Genomic DNA, 12,429 nt, shown 5'->3' with positions numbered 1-12,429 from the left:
GAATCTTCTATACTCTAGAGGAAGGTGACGTAATCCGCGTGGTTACTACTTTGTATTTCTATTTTAAAAACTGGTGGCTCTCCTGGAAGTCCATATCCCTTTAAAAGGTTAATACCAGGGGACTGCCAGGATAAAGCTCTTAGGTCTATCCCAAAAACAAACTGGTTGGTTGGCTCAGTGGCGCAGGGATTTGAATATACAGTGTTTAGTATATATTTCATGTTTTGTGAGTACATAGTTAAGAGTTTGTTTCATGTAGTCTATTAAAGTAGCTCTTTTAGGTATATCATGGCATAAAGTTTCATTAGGGAACATGGACATTGTAGATATGAGGTTCTCATTTGAGATTCCTTTCCATGGATAACATTAGAGTGACTTTGTATCTGGCAGATTTTGTGGCAGAAATTTCTGCAACTGAAAAAAAGAAACCTTTCAGTCGCAAAAATTTCTGCAAAAAAATCTGCCACATGTAAAGGGACTAGGGATGAGAGAATAGATTCTTATCAATCAACTCATCTCCTCAGAGTTCTACACCTGCGAGGGGCTATATCAACCATCCCTAACAATCTCATACCTACACTGCTGCTCTGAGTAGCAGCACAGGCTCTGTTCATGCACTGCTAGATGGAAGTGTCACTGTTCCAGTAGCAGCAGCAGAGCCTTTGAGGTTGCGCCACTATTTGGTGCAGAAGCCTAGATGGAGCAAGATGTCCAGCCATGTCAATCAAGTGGCAGGGGGTGTTTTCCACTACAGATGTAGGGGTCTCGTTGAGGAGACGAATTGATTCATAAGAACCAATTTGCACTTCTCCAAAAGGCACCAATGCACATCTTCTTACACAGAGAAAATCTCTCAGTAGTCTGTACGATACCTATTCAGAAGATTACTTTCTGATGAGCATGTCTAGTGGATTTTGATAAGGCACAAATAAAACACAGTAAAGAAATTTGAAAATAACTTTCCATTGATTTCTGAAAGTTTTTTTTTTTTTTTTTTATAAAAGCTGTGACTACCATCCTCCACTAACCCCAATTCAAAATTGTCATGTATTACTCAAGTACTTAGACTGCACCTGATTTGAAAGCAAGAAAATACAAACCGGATTCCAAAAAAGTTCATTTTAAGGGAAAAATATGTTGAATCAGAATTTCATGGTGTCAACAAATCCCCAAAAAGTTGGGACAAGGCCATTTTCACCACTGTGTGGCATCTCTCCTTCTTCTTACAACACTCAACAGACGTCTGGGGACCGAGGAGACCAATTTCTCAAGTTTAGAAATAGGAATGCTCTCCCATTCTTGTCTAAGTCAGGCCTCTAACTGTTCAATCGTCTTGGGCCTTCTTTGTTGCACCTTCCTCTTTATGATACGCCAAATGTTCTCTATAGGTGAAAGATCTGGACTGCAGACTGGCCATTTCAGTACCCGGATCCTTCTCTTACGCAGCCATGATGTTGTGATTGATGCAGAATGTGGTCTGGCATTATCTTGTTGAAAAATGCAGGGTCTTCCCTGAAAGAGATGACGTCTGGATGGGAGCATATGTTGTTCTAGAACCTGAATATATTTTTCTGCATTGATGGTGCCTTTCCAGACATGCAAGCTGCCCATGCCACACGCACTCATGCAACCCCATACCATCAGAGATGCAGGCTTCTGAACTGAGCGTTGATAACAACTTGGGTTGTCCTTGTCCTCTTTGGTCCGGATGACATGGCGACCCAGATTTCCAAAAAGAACTTAGAATCGTGACTCGTCTGACCACAGAACAGTCTTCCATTTTGCCACACTCCATTTTAAATGATCCCTGGCCCAGTGAAAACGCCTGAGCTTGTGGATCTTGCTTAGAAATGGCTTCTTCTTTGCACTGTAGAGTTTCAGCTGGCAACGGCGGATGGCACGGTGGATTGTGTTCACTGACAATGGTTTCTGGAAGTATTCCTGAGCCCATTCTGTGATTTCCTTTACAGTAGCATTCCTGTTTGTGGTGCAGTGTCGTTTAAGGGCCCGGAGATCACAGGCATCCAGTATGGTTTTACGGCCTTGACCCTTACGCACAGAGATTGTTCCAGATTCTCTGAATCTTCGGATGATGTTATGCACAGTTGATGATGATAGATGCAAAGTCTTTGCAATCTTTCGCTGGGTAACACCTTTCTGATATTGCTCTACTATCTTTCTGCGCAACATTGTGGGAATTGGTGATCCTCTACCCATCTTGGCTTCTGAGAGACACTGCCACTCTGAGAAGCTCTTTTCATACCCAATCATGTTGCCAATTGACCTAGTTAGTAATAATTGGTCTTCCAGCTCTTCGTTATGCTCAAATTTACTTTTTCCAGCCTCTTATTGGTACTTGTCCCAACTTTTTGGGGATTTGTTGACATCGTGAAAATTTGAATCAACGTATTTTTCCTTTAAAATGATACATTTACTCGGATTAAACGTTTGATCTGTCATCTACGTTCTATTACAAATAAAATATTGACATTTGCCATCTCCCCATCATTGCATTCAGTTTTTATTCACAATTTGTTTAGTGTCCCAACTTTTTGGGAATCCGGTTTGTACATTCTTGGTGAGGATTAGAAAGTCTACATCCTTCTATTAGGCAGATGAGAGGATGAAGTGGTCTTTGAGCTGTGCTGCAATTAGGTAACCTGTCAATGCTGCAGAAATCCTTTAAACATTGCCTAACACTATTTCACATATAAGTCATTATATTAGACAATATTATACATGCTGTAACAAGAGCATTACCTTTCACCCTAAATATCTAATATGGAATTTGCTATACATTTCACTCTGCATCATTAACTCTTGGATTACTTCACCATATAAGAACTGTCAAAAGATAATTATGCATACGAAACACAGCTATCCATCAGATATGCCCAAAGTTGACTTAATGTCTCTGGATTCTGTCACGTAAAGACTTGTGACTTCAGAGAAATGAGGGATCATATTCATTTGCATTTAAAATATGGAATAGTAATGACTGTGCACAGGATTTTGAGAAAGCAGCCTCTCCTAAGACAGGGAAACATGAAATGTATAACCATTATTTAACCTGCCCGTTGAGTAAATGTGCAGGGCTCAAATCTCTTGGCTCACGTTATGCTGATATTTCTTCGCCTGCTTTATTTGGTTTTATGACTATATATTATTGTTAACCAGTAAAGCGCATTATATTACTAATCTAAAAGAAACACATTGGGGGAGATATACTAAGCATGTTGTGCCAAAATTCGGGTGTAAAATGCGCCAAAAAGAATGGAGGTTTAATTTGCACCAAATATATCAACTGTTTTCCCCACAATTTTCACCATAAAGAATGCATCACGCCAGAAATTAGTTATAAATGTCAAAGTGGGCGAGACTATCAAATTGGTGCATATTAACCCTTATTTATCATCCTAATATGGGCAGAAATGGCTCAAATTGTTGCGGACAATTAAGCCAGCTTATGTGGTGGTGTTTTGTGTAAAAAGTTACATTTATGACATAAAGATGCAACTTTCTTTCAAAAAGTTGCATTTATGAAAAAATAAACAAATCTGTCGTGGGAACAAGTCATAGGCAAGTATTAAAACAGGATGATATAAATGAGCTAAACAGCAAGGTTTTGTCAGTAAAATGACATTCAACAAAAACTAAATATTGACAAAAACGTCCCGAGTCTGAGACAGTGGAAAAGTCGTGAATATGTTTCAAAAGTCGCAAGTGTGGTCTGGACATGGGTGGCTTAAATGCTGAATTTCAGTTTTAAAAAGTCTCATTTTAGTGCTATTGGTGTTAAAATGTCACAAATCAAGAGACATAGGCGGACAATCAAGTTGATATTTTAAAAAGTCCCATTTTACAAGTGGGGTGCGCCTTTAGATATGAGTTAAAACAAATCACCACTTTTGATTTGTAATATAAATATTTTTTTGTGCCATAATTGATAAATGTCCCCATTATCTCTTGTATTTCAGCTGCAGACTAGTTTGACTGAACCAATGACATTGTCCAAGTCCATATCCCTTCCTCGGAGCGCGTATTGGCATCATATCACCAGACAAAACAGCGTTGGTCAAATTTACAGCTTACAAGGCAAGTGGTTTAAAAATAAAGCTTTGTGCCTCTTACTTTATTTCATGCTGAGCAAGAACTCATTCAAATTGCCTTTTTTCTTTTGGTTGCTTGTCTTCCTTTCGTTTCAATTTATCAGCTGTCATAAACCTCTGTGGGAATTCTGTTTCTTAAAATTGGCATTTTTTGTTATCTTTTTTTGCAAGTGATGGCAAATCACTACGTATTCAGCTCAGGCAATTTAGAGGTGACTTTTCGAACTTTACCATGCAAATTGTTATCATCAAACTATTTGTTTATATCATGCTTTTATGTTCTGCCTCCTGATGAGATCTTTAGATGTTATAAAATAGGATATTCTGATTTCCATAAAGTGGACAAATATAATTTAATGTTTATTTGTAGGATCTTTGCTCCGAATTGCATGCAAGTAATGTTCATATATTCTGTATGCTATCTCCCGAGCCACATAGAAACTGTCTGATTAAATTCCTTATCCTCAGTCTCTTCTACATAAAGAATGCAAATGTGCCTTTCTTTATGGTTTTCTGAGGAGAATAGTAGCGAAAAGTTATATGAATCATTTCGTGTAAAATTTCTGCCTTATACAATTAAAGGGGATGTCTTACTTTGGCAAATTGCATTTGTTATGTAGAGGAAGTTAATACTAATGTATTGTGATTATTCATATTGCTTTCTTTGCTGGCTGGATTCATTTTTCAATCACATTATACATGTGAAACTCGAAAAATTAGAATACCGTGCAAAGTTAATTTATTTCAGTAATCCAACTTAAAAGGTGAAACTAACATAGGAGATAGACTCATTACATGCAAAGCGAGATATTTCAAGCCTTTATTTGTAATATTTTGGATGATTATGGCTTATAGTTTATGAAACCCCAAAGTCACAATTTTGAGGTACCCTTTGCTCAGGGGATATGGATTAATTAGCTGACTAGAGTGTGACACTTTGAGGCTAGAATATTGAACCTTTTCACAAAATTCTAATTTTAAGCTGCATTAATGCAATTCCTTTTAATTTGCATTACTGAAATAAATGGACTTTTGCACGATATTCTAATTTTTCGAGTTTCATCTGTATACTCCTCATTTCCATGGTTACAACCACCCTGCAATCCATCAGTGGTGGTCGTGCTTGCACAATATAGGAAAAAAAGAACTAGTCTATGTGCAGTGCCATGGTCCTGGCCATCAGAGTGGCCAAAGCTGTTTCCTATAGTGTGCAAGAACGACCACCACAGCTGGATTACAGGGTGGTCTTAACCATGGAAACAAGCATTGTATGTATAATGTGATGAAAAAATGAATCCAGCCAGCAAAAGAGGCAATATGGATAATAACAATACATTGGTAAGTACCTAGTATTAGCTTCCTCTACATACTAAATGCTATTTACTGCAGTAAGACAACCCCTTTAATCCTATGAAAGGTGCATACATGGTAGGAGCATATTAAAGGGGTTATCTGATTAAAAAAAAAAAAAAACATTTTAATGCAATGAATAGTGCATTTTAAACACAGTATTACTGCAATATAAATACTATAAAAATATTGTAAGTTTATTTTGTGAACAGCAGAGCTATTCAAAAAAATGAAAAGAAATAGATATATTGGTCAACTACAACTAGATCAACACTATGCGTCAAACCTAGATCAATTCAACGAGATATTATATAGTAGACATGGTGCATTATTTAAACAAATAGCTGACCTCAGCTGACATACTGTAAGCATATGTCTAGTACATACAGCACAAATGTATTGTGTGAAACTAATACATGCAAACAAACCAGATGTCAGTATAAGAAACAGCAGGGTATTAGGCTTTTTTTAAATCAAGTAGTTCTTTATTAAAGTTTTAATAGTAAAACATGCAAAGCAAAATGCTCCCTCCCTTACCAACCCCAGTAACAATGCACGTATCATAGTTAGAGATGAGTGTATTTTTCTCAAAAATTCAATTCACCCGGTTTACAGAATAAAAAATAAAAATTGGTTCGATCTGATTCTATTCACTGCGATTTGCGCTAAAAACGGCTATTTCCTGGATACAGAGAGCCTTTATAGTGGTGTAGAACACTGTGCCTTGCAGTAACACACATAAGAAGTCTGCCGTAGTAGTGAAACAATACTGTGAGTCAGTATGGCATGCAGATGACAAGCGTCGCTCTTAGATTCACTACACACTTCACTTATTCAGGCAGTTACGGGGCCAAAACTGACCAAATAACTCAAGTGTGAACTCAGCCTTACAGGTCAATGTTAGCGTCAAGAAGAAGCGCACTCCTTTTACACCATCGGCAGCTGATTCCACATAGATGTCTACAGAACCTGTCCTATTAAACACTTATACAAGTAAAGTCCCCCGACAGAGTGGAGAGGGTGTCAGCAGTAAGTTTGTGTTGACGTCAATGATTATTTTGCCCTTCCTCTGATCTGTCAGAGCAATAACCCCCAAAAAACTGATTCCTGCCTGTGGAGCATCCGCCTTCATTTGGTGATTAATCCATCAGTATTGCTAAATCCCAAAAAAAGCAGGAGTGGATCCAAAACAGATTTGACAAGTGAATGGAATATTTGCATGTCTTCTGTGTTTTGTACCCACTCATGCTTTTGGCTACCAAATCGCAAGCCAATAATTATATTTTTTTTTAACGGGGGAGAATTTTTTATTTTATTTCACAAGCAGGACCTTAACACACATAAAATACAACACAGAAAGGGGCAAAACCACAAAGTTTAAAAGACAAACTGAAAAAAAAGTGCTACATCAACAAGAATGGATTGACGACCAGTGTCGGGGTGACCACGATGGTAATGCATATTGATAATGACATGTATGGGGTTATGGCTGATAATTGAAGGACAGTCCAGCAAACAAGCAGCTCATTTCTACAGTGCAGACTACACACTCACAGCTGGAAGGTAACTGGTCGGTACAGGCAACACCTGAAAATCATAAATAAGCCTTAGTATGTGCAGGTCTCACAGCCACTGTAACAGAACGTAAGAAGTGGTATAACATGTAGTAAGTACTGCAGCGATCATGTCTAAGACATATAAGATGTCCGGGGGGGTCCCAAACATTGTGGATAGGGTCCGAGATGAGAGTCATCCATGTGTTCAATACTGGATGTTATTGATGGCCAGCTCCGTGATAAATCCCAGCACTCAGATTAGGTAGTCCTTACTAAGGAACTTCACTTTTCCTTCACAATGCACTGATGCCACAGATGCCATCATTTTGACAAGCTGGGTTGCTGATAAGTGGATTCTAAAGTGTCTAAAGAAATGTGAGTAAATACTTCAGAATAAATTGTCCACTTCCTCCAACGTGATCTCGTCCTTTGATTTATGAATATCATTCCATAAAGTCTTGAAGTACTCTGCGTAGATGGCATAAGAAATGTCCATGCGAGGTTCAACTGGAACAGAGAAAACAAGCTCTGTGGCCGACACTGATCCAGACTCGTCATACCCGGTCCAGATTGCTGCTAGCCAATTACGGTCCTGAGAACTGATTACCAGCTTACCGAAACAACGTTTCTTTGAAACCACATACCCATGATATCCGTGAGCGCCTCTGAGCCGTTATACAGTAAGAGCGGGAGGCAACTAAATGTCTCAGGTAATACCTCCAATAGATCGTCCTCTGTGTACGTCCCGCAGAACAAACCTATCCACACAATCCGGTCCTCTGTGCTTGCCTTGGTCAGTGGAGGCTTGGGTGAAATCTGTATGAGCACAGACATTGGATCTCTGTCCTTTCCTTTGAGTCCAGATAAACAGGAAAATTTGGCTTTTAGGTTCATCTCTGAGCCCACTTCAATGGCAAGACCCTTCTGCTTCTCGGCAGCTATGTGGGCAGACAGGTGCTTGGAATACTCTTTCAGTCTGGTGTATAAGAAATTATACATCGATGTCACGCTTTACAGAGTCCATTGTTTTTGAAGAAGCAAAGCAGCCTGTGCCGGATCAAGAGTTTCCTCCAGCAAAAAGGAGCAGTCATTTTCACAGCTCGATGTATCCTCCCGGAAGCTCGACCTCTGCACGTCGATGGTCTGCATTGCAAAGCATGTCTAAAAGAAAAATTCTGCAGGGCGCCACCACAGAATGCTTTAGAACATAACTGCACCGCTGAACGGCAAGTATATCTCACTTTTGCCACTAATACATTGCAAAAAGGGCTTTAAAAACAAATAACTGCACGCCTGAACGGCAAATATATTTTATTTTTGCCACTAATACACGATAAAAAGGGCTTTAGAACATATAACTGTACTGCTGAACGGCAAATATATTTTTTTTTTTCGCCACTACTACACTTGCACCCCAATAACAAGAATGGTTTGATGGGATCACAGAGCTGTATAATGGCTTTCTGGATCCCCAGTCAGCGCAGCAAGGTGTAATAGTATTGTTCCTATTACCCAGGCTGTTCAACATAAATGCTGTGAAGTTATTCCTCTCTATCCTTTCCCTACACCTTGTATAATCTTTCCCTGAACTTCTAAATCATTTTTTAGCACAATTTAGTCTTTTATAGCACAGTCCCTAGTACCTGCTGACGTCTCTCCCTGCACAAAGTACACTGGAAGATGTCAGAATCCAAGATGGCTGAGACTATTTATAAGGCTATGACATCACAAGGCTGGCTGGGTGCTGATTGGCTACATGCATGGCATTATGGGTGATCCAGCCTTCCTAGAGTTCCTTGCTTCATGTCCTTACACGTGCAGCAGCCATTTTATGAAAAATGTGATTTGTTACCACGAAGCGTGAGGAAATTCGGATTCGGTCATAATAAAAAATTTCCAGAATTTCTGATCAAATTCCACTTTGTCAACTTTGATTTGCTCATCTCTAGTGTTACCCATAGCAATGTATGTCAGTGTCACTCAGACATCATTTACTATTGCTGTCATTGCTTTCAAGAGCTTGGGGAGGGGGGATGTTGGAGGGGAAAAAAATCATAACAAAATAAACTAAAATAGATAACAAGTCCTAGGAGGCAAAAGAGTGTTGTATACCAACTTTCAGGGCAATTGGAGCAACTTTGGTTCAGTCTTGCACTGCTGAACATAAGTATTTGAACACCTGAGAAAATCAGTGTTAATATTTGGTACAGAAGCCTTTGTTTGCAATTACAGAGGTCAAACGTCTCCTATAGTTCTTGACCAGGTTTGTACACACTGCAACAGAGATTTTGGCCCTGTCAGGTTTCGGGGCTGTCGCTGAGCAACACAAAGTTTCAGCTCCCTCCAATGATATTCTATTGGATTTAGGTCTGGAGACTTGCTAGGCCACTCTAGAACCTTGATATGCTTCTTACGGAGCCACTCCTTGGTTATCCTGGCTGTGTGCTTCAGGTCGTTGTCATGTTGGAAGATCTAGCCACGAACCATCTTGAATGCTCTGACTGAGGGAAGGAGGATGTTGCTCAAAAACTCGCAATAAATGGCCCCATTCATCCTCTCCTTAATACAGTGCAGTCGTCCTGTCCCCTTCGCAGAAAAGCACCCCCAAAGCATGATGCATGGAATAGCCTTCCTTCAGAAGTGATAGCTGCAAATACAGTGAAGGAGTTTAAGCATGCATGGGATAGGCATGAGGCCATCCTTCATATAAGATAGGGCCAGGGTCTATTCATAGTATTCAGTATATTGGGCAGATTAGATAGGCCTAATGGTTCTTATCTGCCGACACATTCTATGTTTCTGTTTCTATGCTTCACAGTAGGGATGGTGTTCTTGGGATGCAGCTCATCCTTCTTTTTCCTCCAAACACAACAAGTAAAGTTTCCATGCAATGCATGATTTGAAAACCATGACGGCGTTGTGTTCCCAGCTCTCTTTGTCATTGACCAGCTACTCCCTTGTAGTTCTGAGCTGATTCCTCACCTTTCTTATCATCAGTGATACCCCATAAGGAGAGATGTTGCATGGAGCCCCAGTCCAAGGGAGAATGACGTCTTTAGATTCTTCCATTTTCTAACAATTGCTCCAACAGATCTATTTTCAACAAGCTGCTTGGCAATTGCCCCGTAGCCCTTTACAGCCTTGTGGAGGTCCACAATTTTGTCTCTGATGTCTTTTGACAGCTCATTGGTCTTGCCCATGGTAGTAATTGGCATCTGACTGACTTTGGGATGGACAGATGTCTTTAAAGAGCTCAGACTACTCAGTGGTACTAACTTAGATTAATGAGTGGAGTAGAGGTGGACTTTTTAAAGGCACAGTAACAGGTCTTTGAGAGCCAGAATTCTTGCTGTTTTTCAGGTGTTCAAATACGTATGTTCTGCAGCAGTGCAAGACAAATAAATTCTTTAAAAATCATACAATGTGATTTCCTGATGTTTAAATTCTGTCTCTCAGAGAGGGAATACACCTACAATGTGAATTTAATACCCCTCCATGATTTCTAAGTGGGAGAACTTGCGAAATCGCAGGGTATTCAAATACTTCTGTTCCGTACTGTATATACAGTATACAGTACAGACCAAAAGTTTGGGCACACCTTCTCATTCAAAGAGTTTTCTTTATTTTCATGACTATGAAAATTGTAGATTCACACTGAAGGCATCAAAACTATGAATTAACACATGTGGAATTATATACATAACAAAAAAGTGTGAAACAACTGAAAATATGTCATATTCTAGGTTCTTCAAAGTAGCCACCTTTTGCTTTGATTACTGCTTTGCACACTCTTGGCATTCTCTTGATGAGCTTCAAGAGGTAGTCACCTGAAATGGTTTTCCCTTCACAGGTGTGCCCTGTCAGGTTTAATAAGTGGGATTTCTTGCCTTATAAATGGGGTTGGGACCATCAGTTGCGTTGTGGAGAAGTCAGGTGGATACACAGCTGATAGTCCTACTGAATAGACTGTTAGAATTTGTATTATGGCAAGAAAAAAGCAGCTAAGTAAAGAAAAACGAGTGGCCATCATTACTTTAAGAAATGAAGGTCAGTCAGTGCGAAAAATTGAGAAAACTTTGAAAGTGTCCCCAAGTGCAGTCACAAAAACCATCAAGCGCTACAAAGAAACTGGCTCACATGCGGATCGCCCCAGGAAAGGAAGACCAAGAGTCACCTCTGCTGCGGAGGATAAGTTCACCTGAGTCACCAGCCTCAGAAATTGCAGGTTAACAGCAGCTCAGATTAGAGACCAGGTCAATGCCACACAGAGTTCTAGCAGCAGACACATCTATAGAACAACTGTTAAGAGGAGACTGTGTGAATCAGGCCTTCATGGTAGAATATCTGCTAGGAAACCACTGCTAAGGACAGGCAACAAGCAGAAGAGACTTGTTTGGGCTAAAGAACACAAGGAATGGACATTAGACCAGTGGAAATCTGTGCTTTTGTCTGATGAGTCCAAATTTGAGATCTTTGGTTCCAACCACGTGTCTTTGTGCGACGCAGAAAAGGTGAACAGATGGACTCTACATGCCTGGTTCCCACCATGAAGCATTGAGGAGGAGGTGTGATAGTGTGGGGGTACTTTGCTGGTGACACTGTTGGGGATTTATTCAAAATTGAAGGCATACTGAACCAGCATGGCTAACACAGCATCTTGCAGCGGCATGCTATTCCATCCGGTTTGCGTTTAGTTGGACCATCATTCATTTTTTAACAGGACAATGACCCCAAACACACCTCCAGGCTGTGTAAGGGCTATTTGACCATGAAGGAGATTGATGGGGTGCTGCACCAGATGACCTGGCCTTCACAGTCACCGGACCTGAACCCAATCAAGATGTTTTGGGGTGAGCTGATCCGCAGAGTGAAGGCAAAAGGGCCAACAAGTGCTAAGCAGCTCTGGGAACTCCTTCAAGACTGTTAAAAGACCATTTCAGGTGACTACCTCTTGAAGCTCATCAAGAGAATGCCAAGAGTGTGCAAAGCAGTAATCAAAGCAAAAGGTGGCTACTTTGAAGAACCTAGAATATGACTTATTTTCAGTTGTTTCACAAAATTCTGTTATGTATATAATTCCACATGTGTTAATTCACAGTTTTGATGCCTTCAGTGTGAATCTACAATTTTCATAGTCATGAAAATAAAGAAAACTCTTTGAATGAGAAGGTGTGTCCAAACTTTTGGTCTGTACTGTATATTGAGACACAGTGAGAGGTTTGGACTGGGAAAACAGGTGTTTTTCTCCCAGCATGTGCTGCTGGGCTGATTTACAGCCAGATGAGGTCAAATACTGGAACAGATTTTAAGTGCCGGTAAGGGTTTTGGCAACACCTGGCAGTCCTTAAATAGGCAGCTGGGCTCAGAAGCCATGTTTGTATGCATTGATCTGAGGCCTGTGCTGGGCTGGAGAG

The 12,429-nt window shown here is 40.1% G+C and overlaps 1 protein-coding gene and 1 pseudogene across 1 annotated transcript in view; one reads left to right on the top strand and one right to left on the bottom strand.

The window, feature by feature from the left end:
• Positions 1-12,429, top strand: part of DOK6 (docking protein 6) — a 570,713-nt gene that overhangs the window by 390,292 nt on the left and 167,992 nt on the right. The window contains exon 7 of the mRNA XM_044295419.1: positions 3,978-4,095. Within this exon, the coding sequence (XP_044151354.1) occupies positions 3,978-4,095 (118 nt within the window). The remainder of the gene's footprint in view (positions 1-3,977; positions 4,096-12,429) is intronic.
• LOC122938182 lies at positions 7,221-8,164 on the bottom strand (annotated as a pseudogene).

This window comes from Bufo gargarizans, chromosome 5 (assembly GCF_014858855.1).
Source record: "Bufo gargarizans isolate SCDJY-AF-19 chromosome 5, ASM1485885v1, whole genome shotgun sequence".
NCBI lineage: Eukaryota > Metazoa > Chordata > Amphibia > Anura > Bufonidae > Bufo > Bufo gargarizans.
This window is presented reverse-complemented; position numbering and strand designations above follow the sequence as displayed.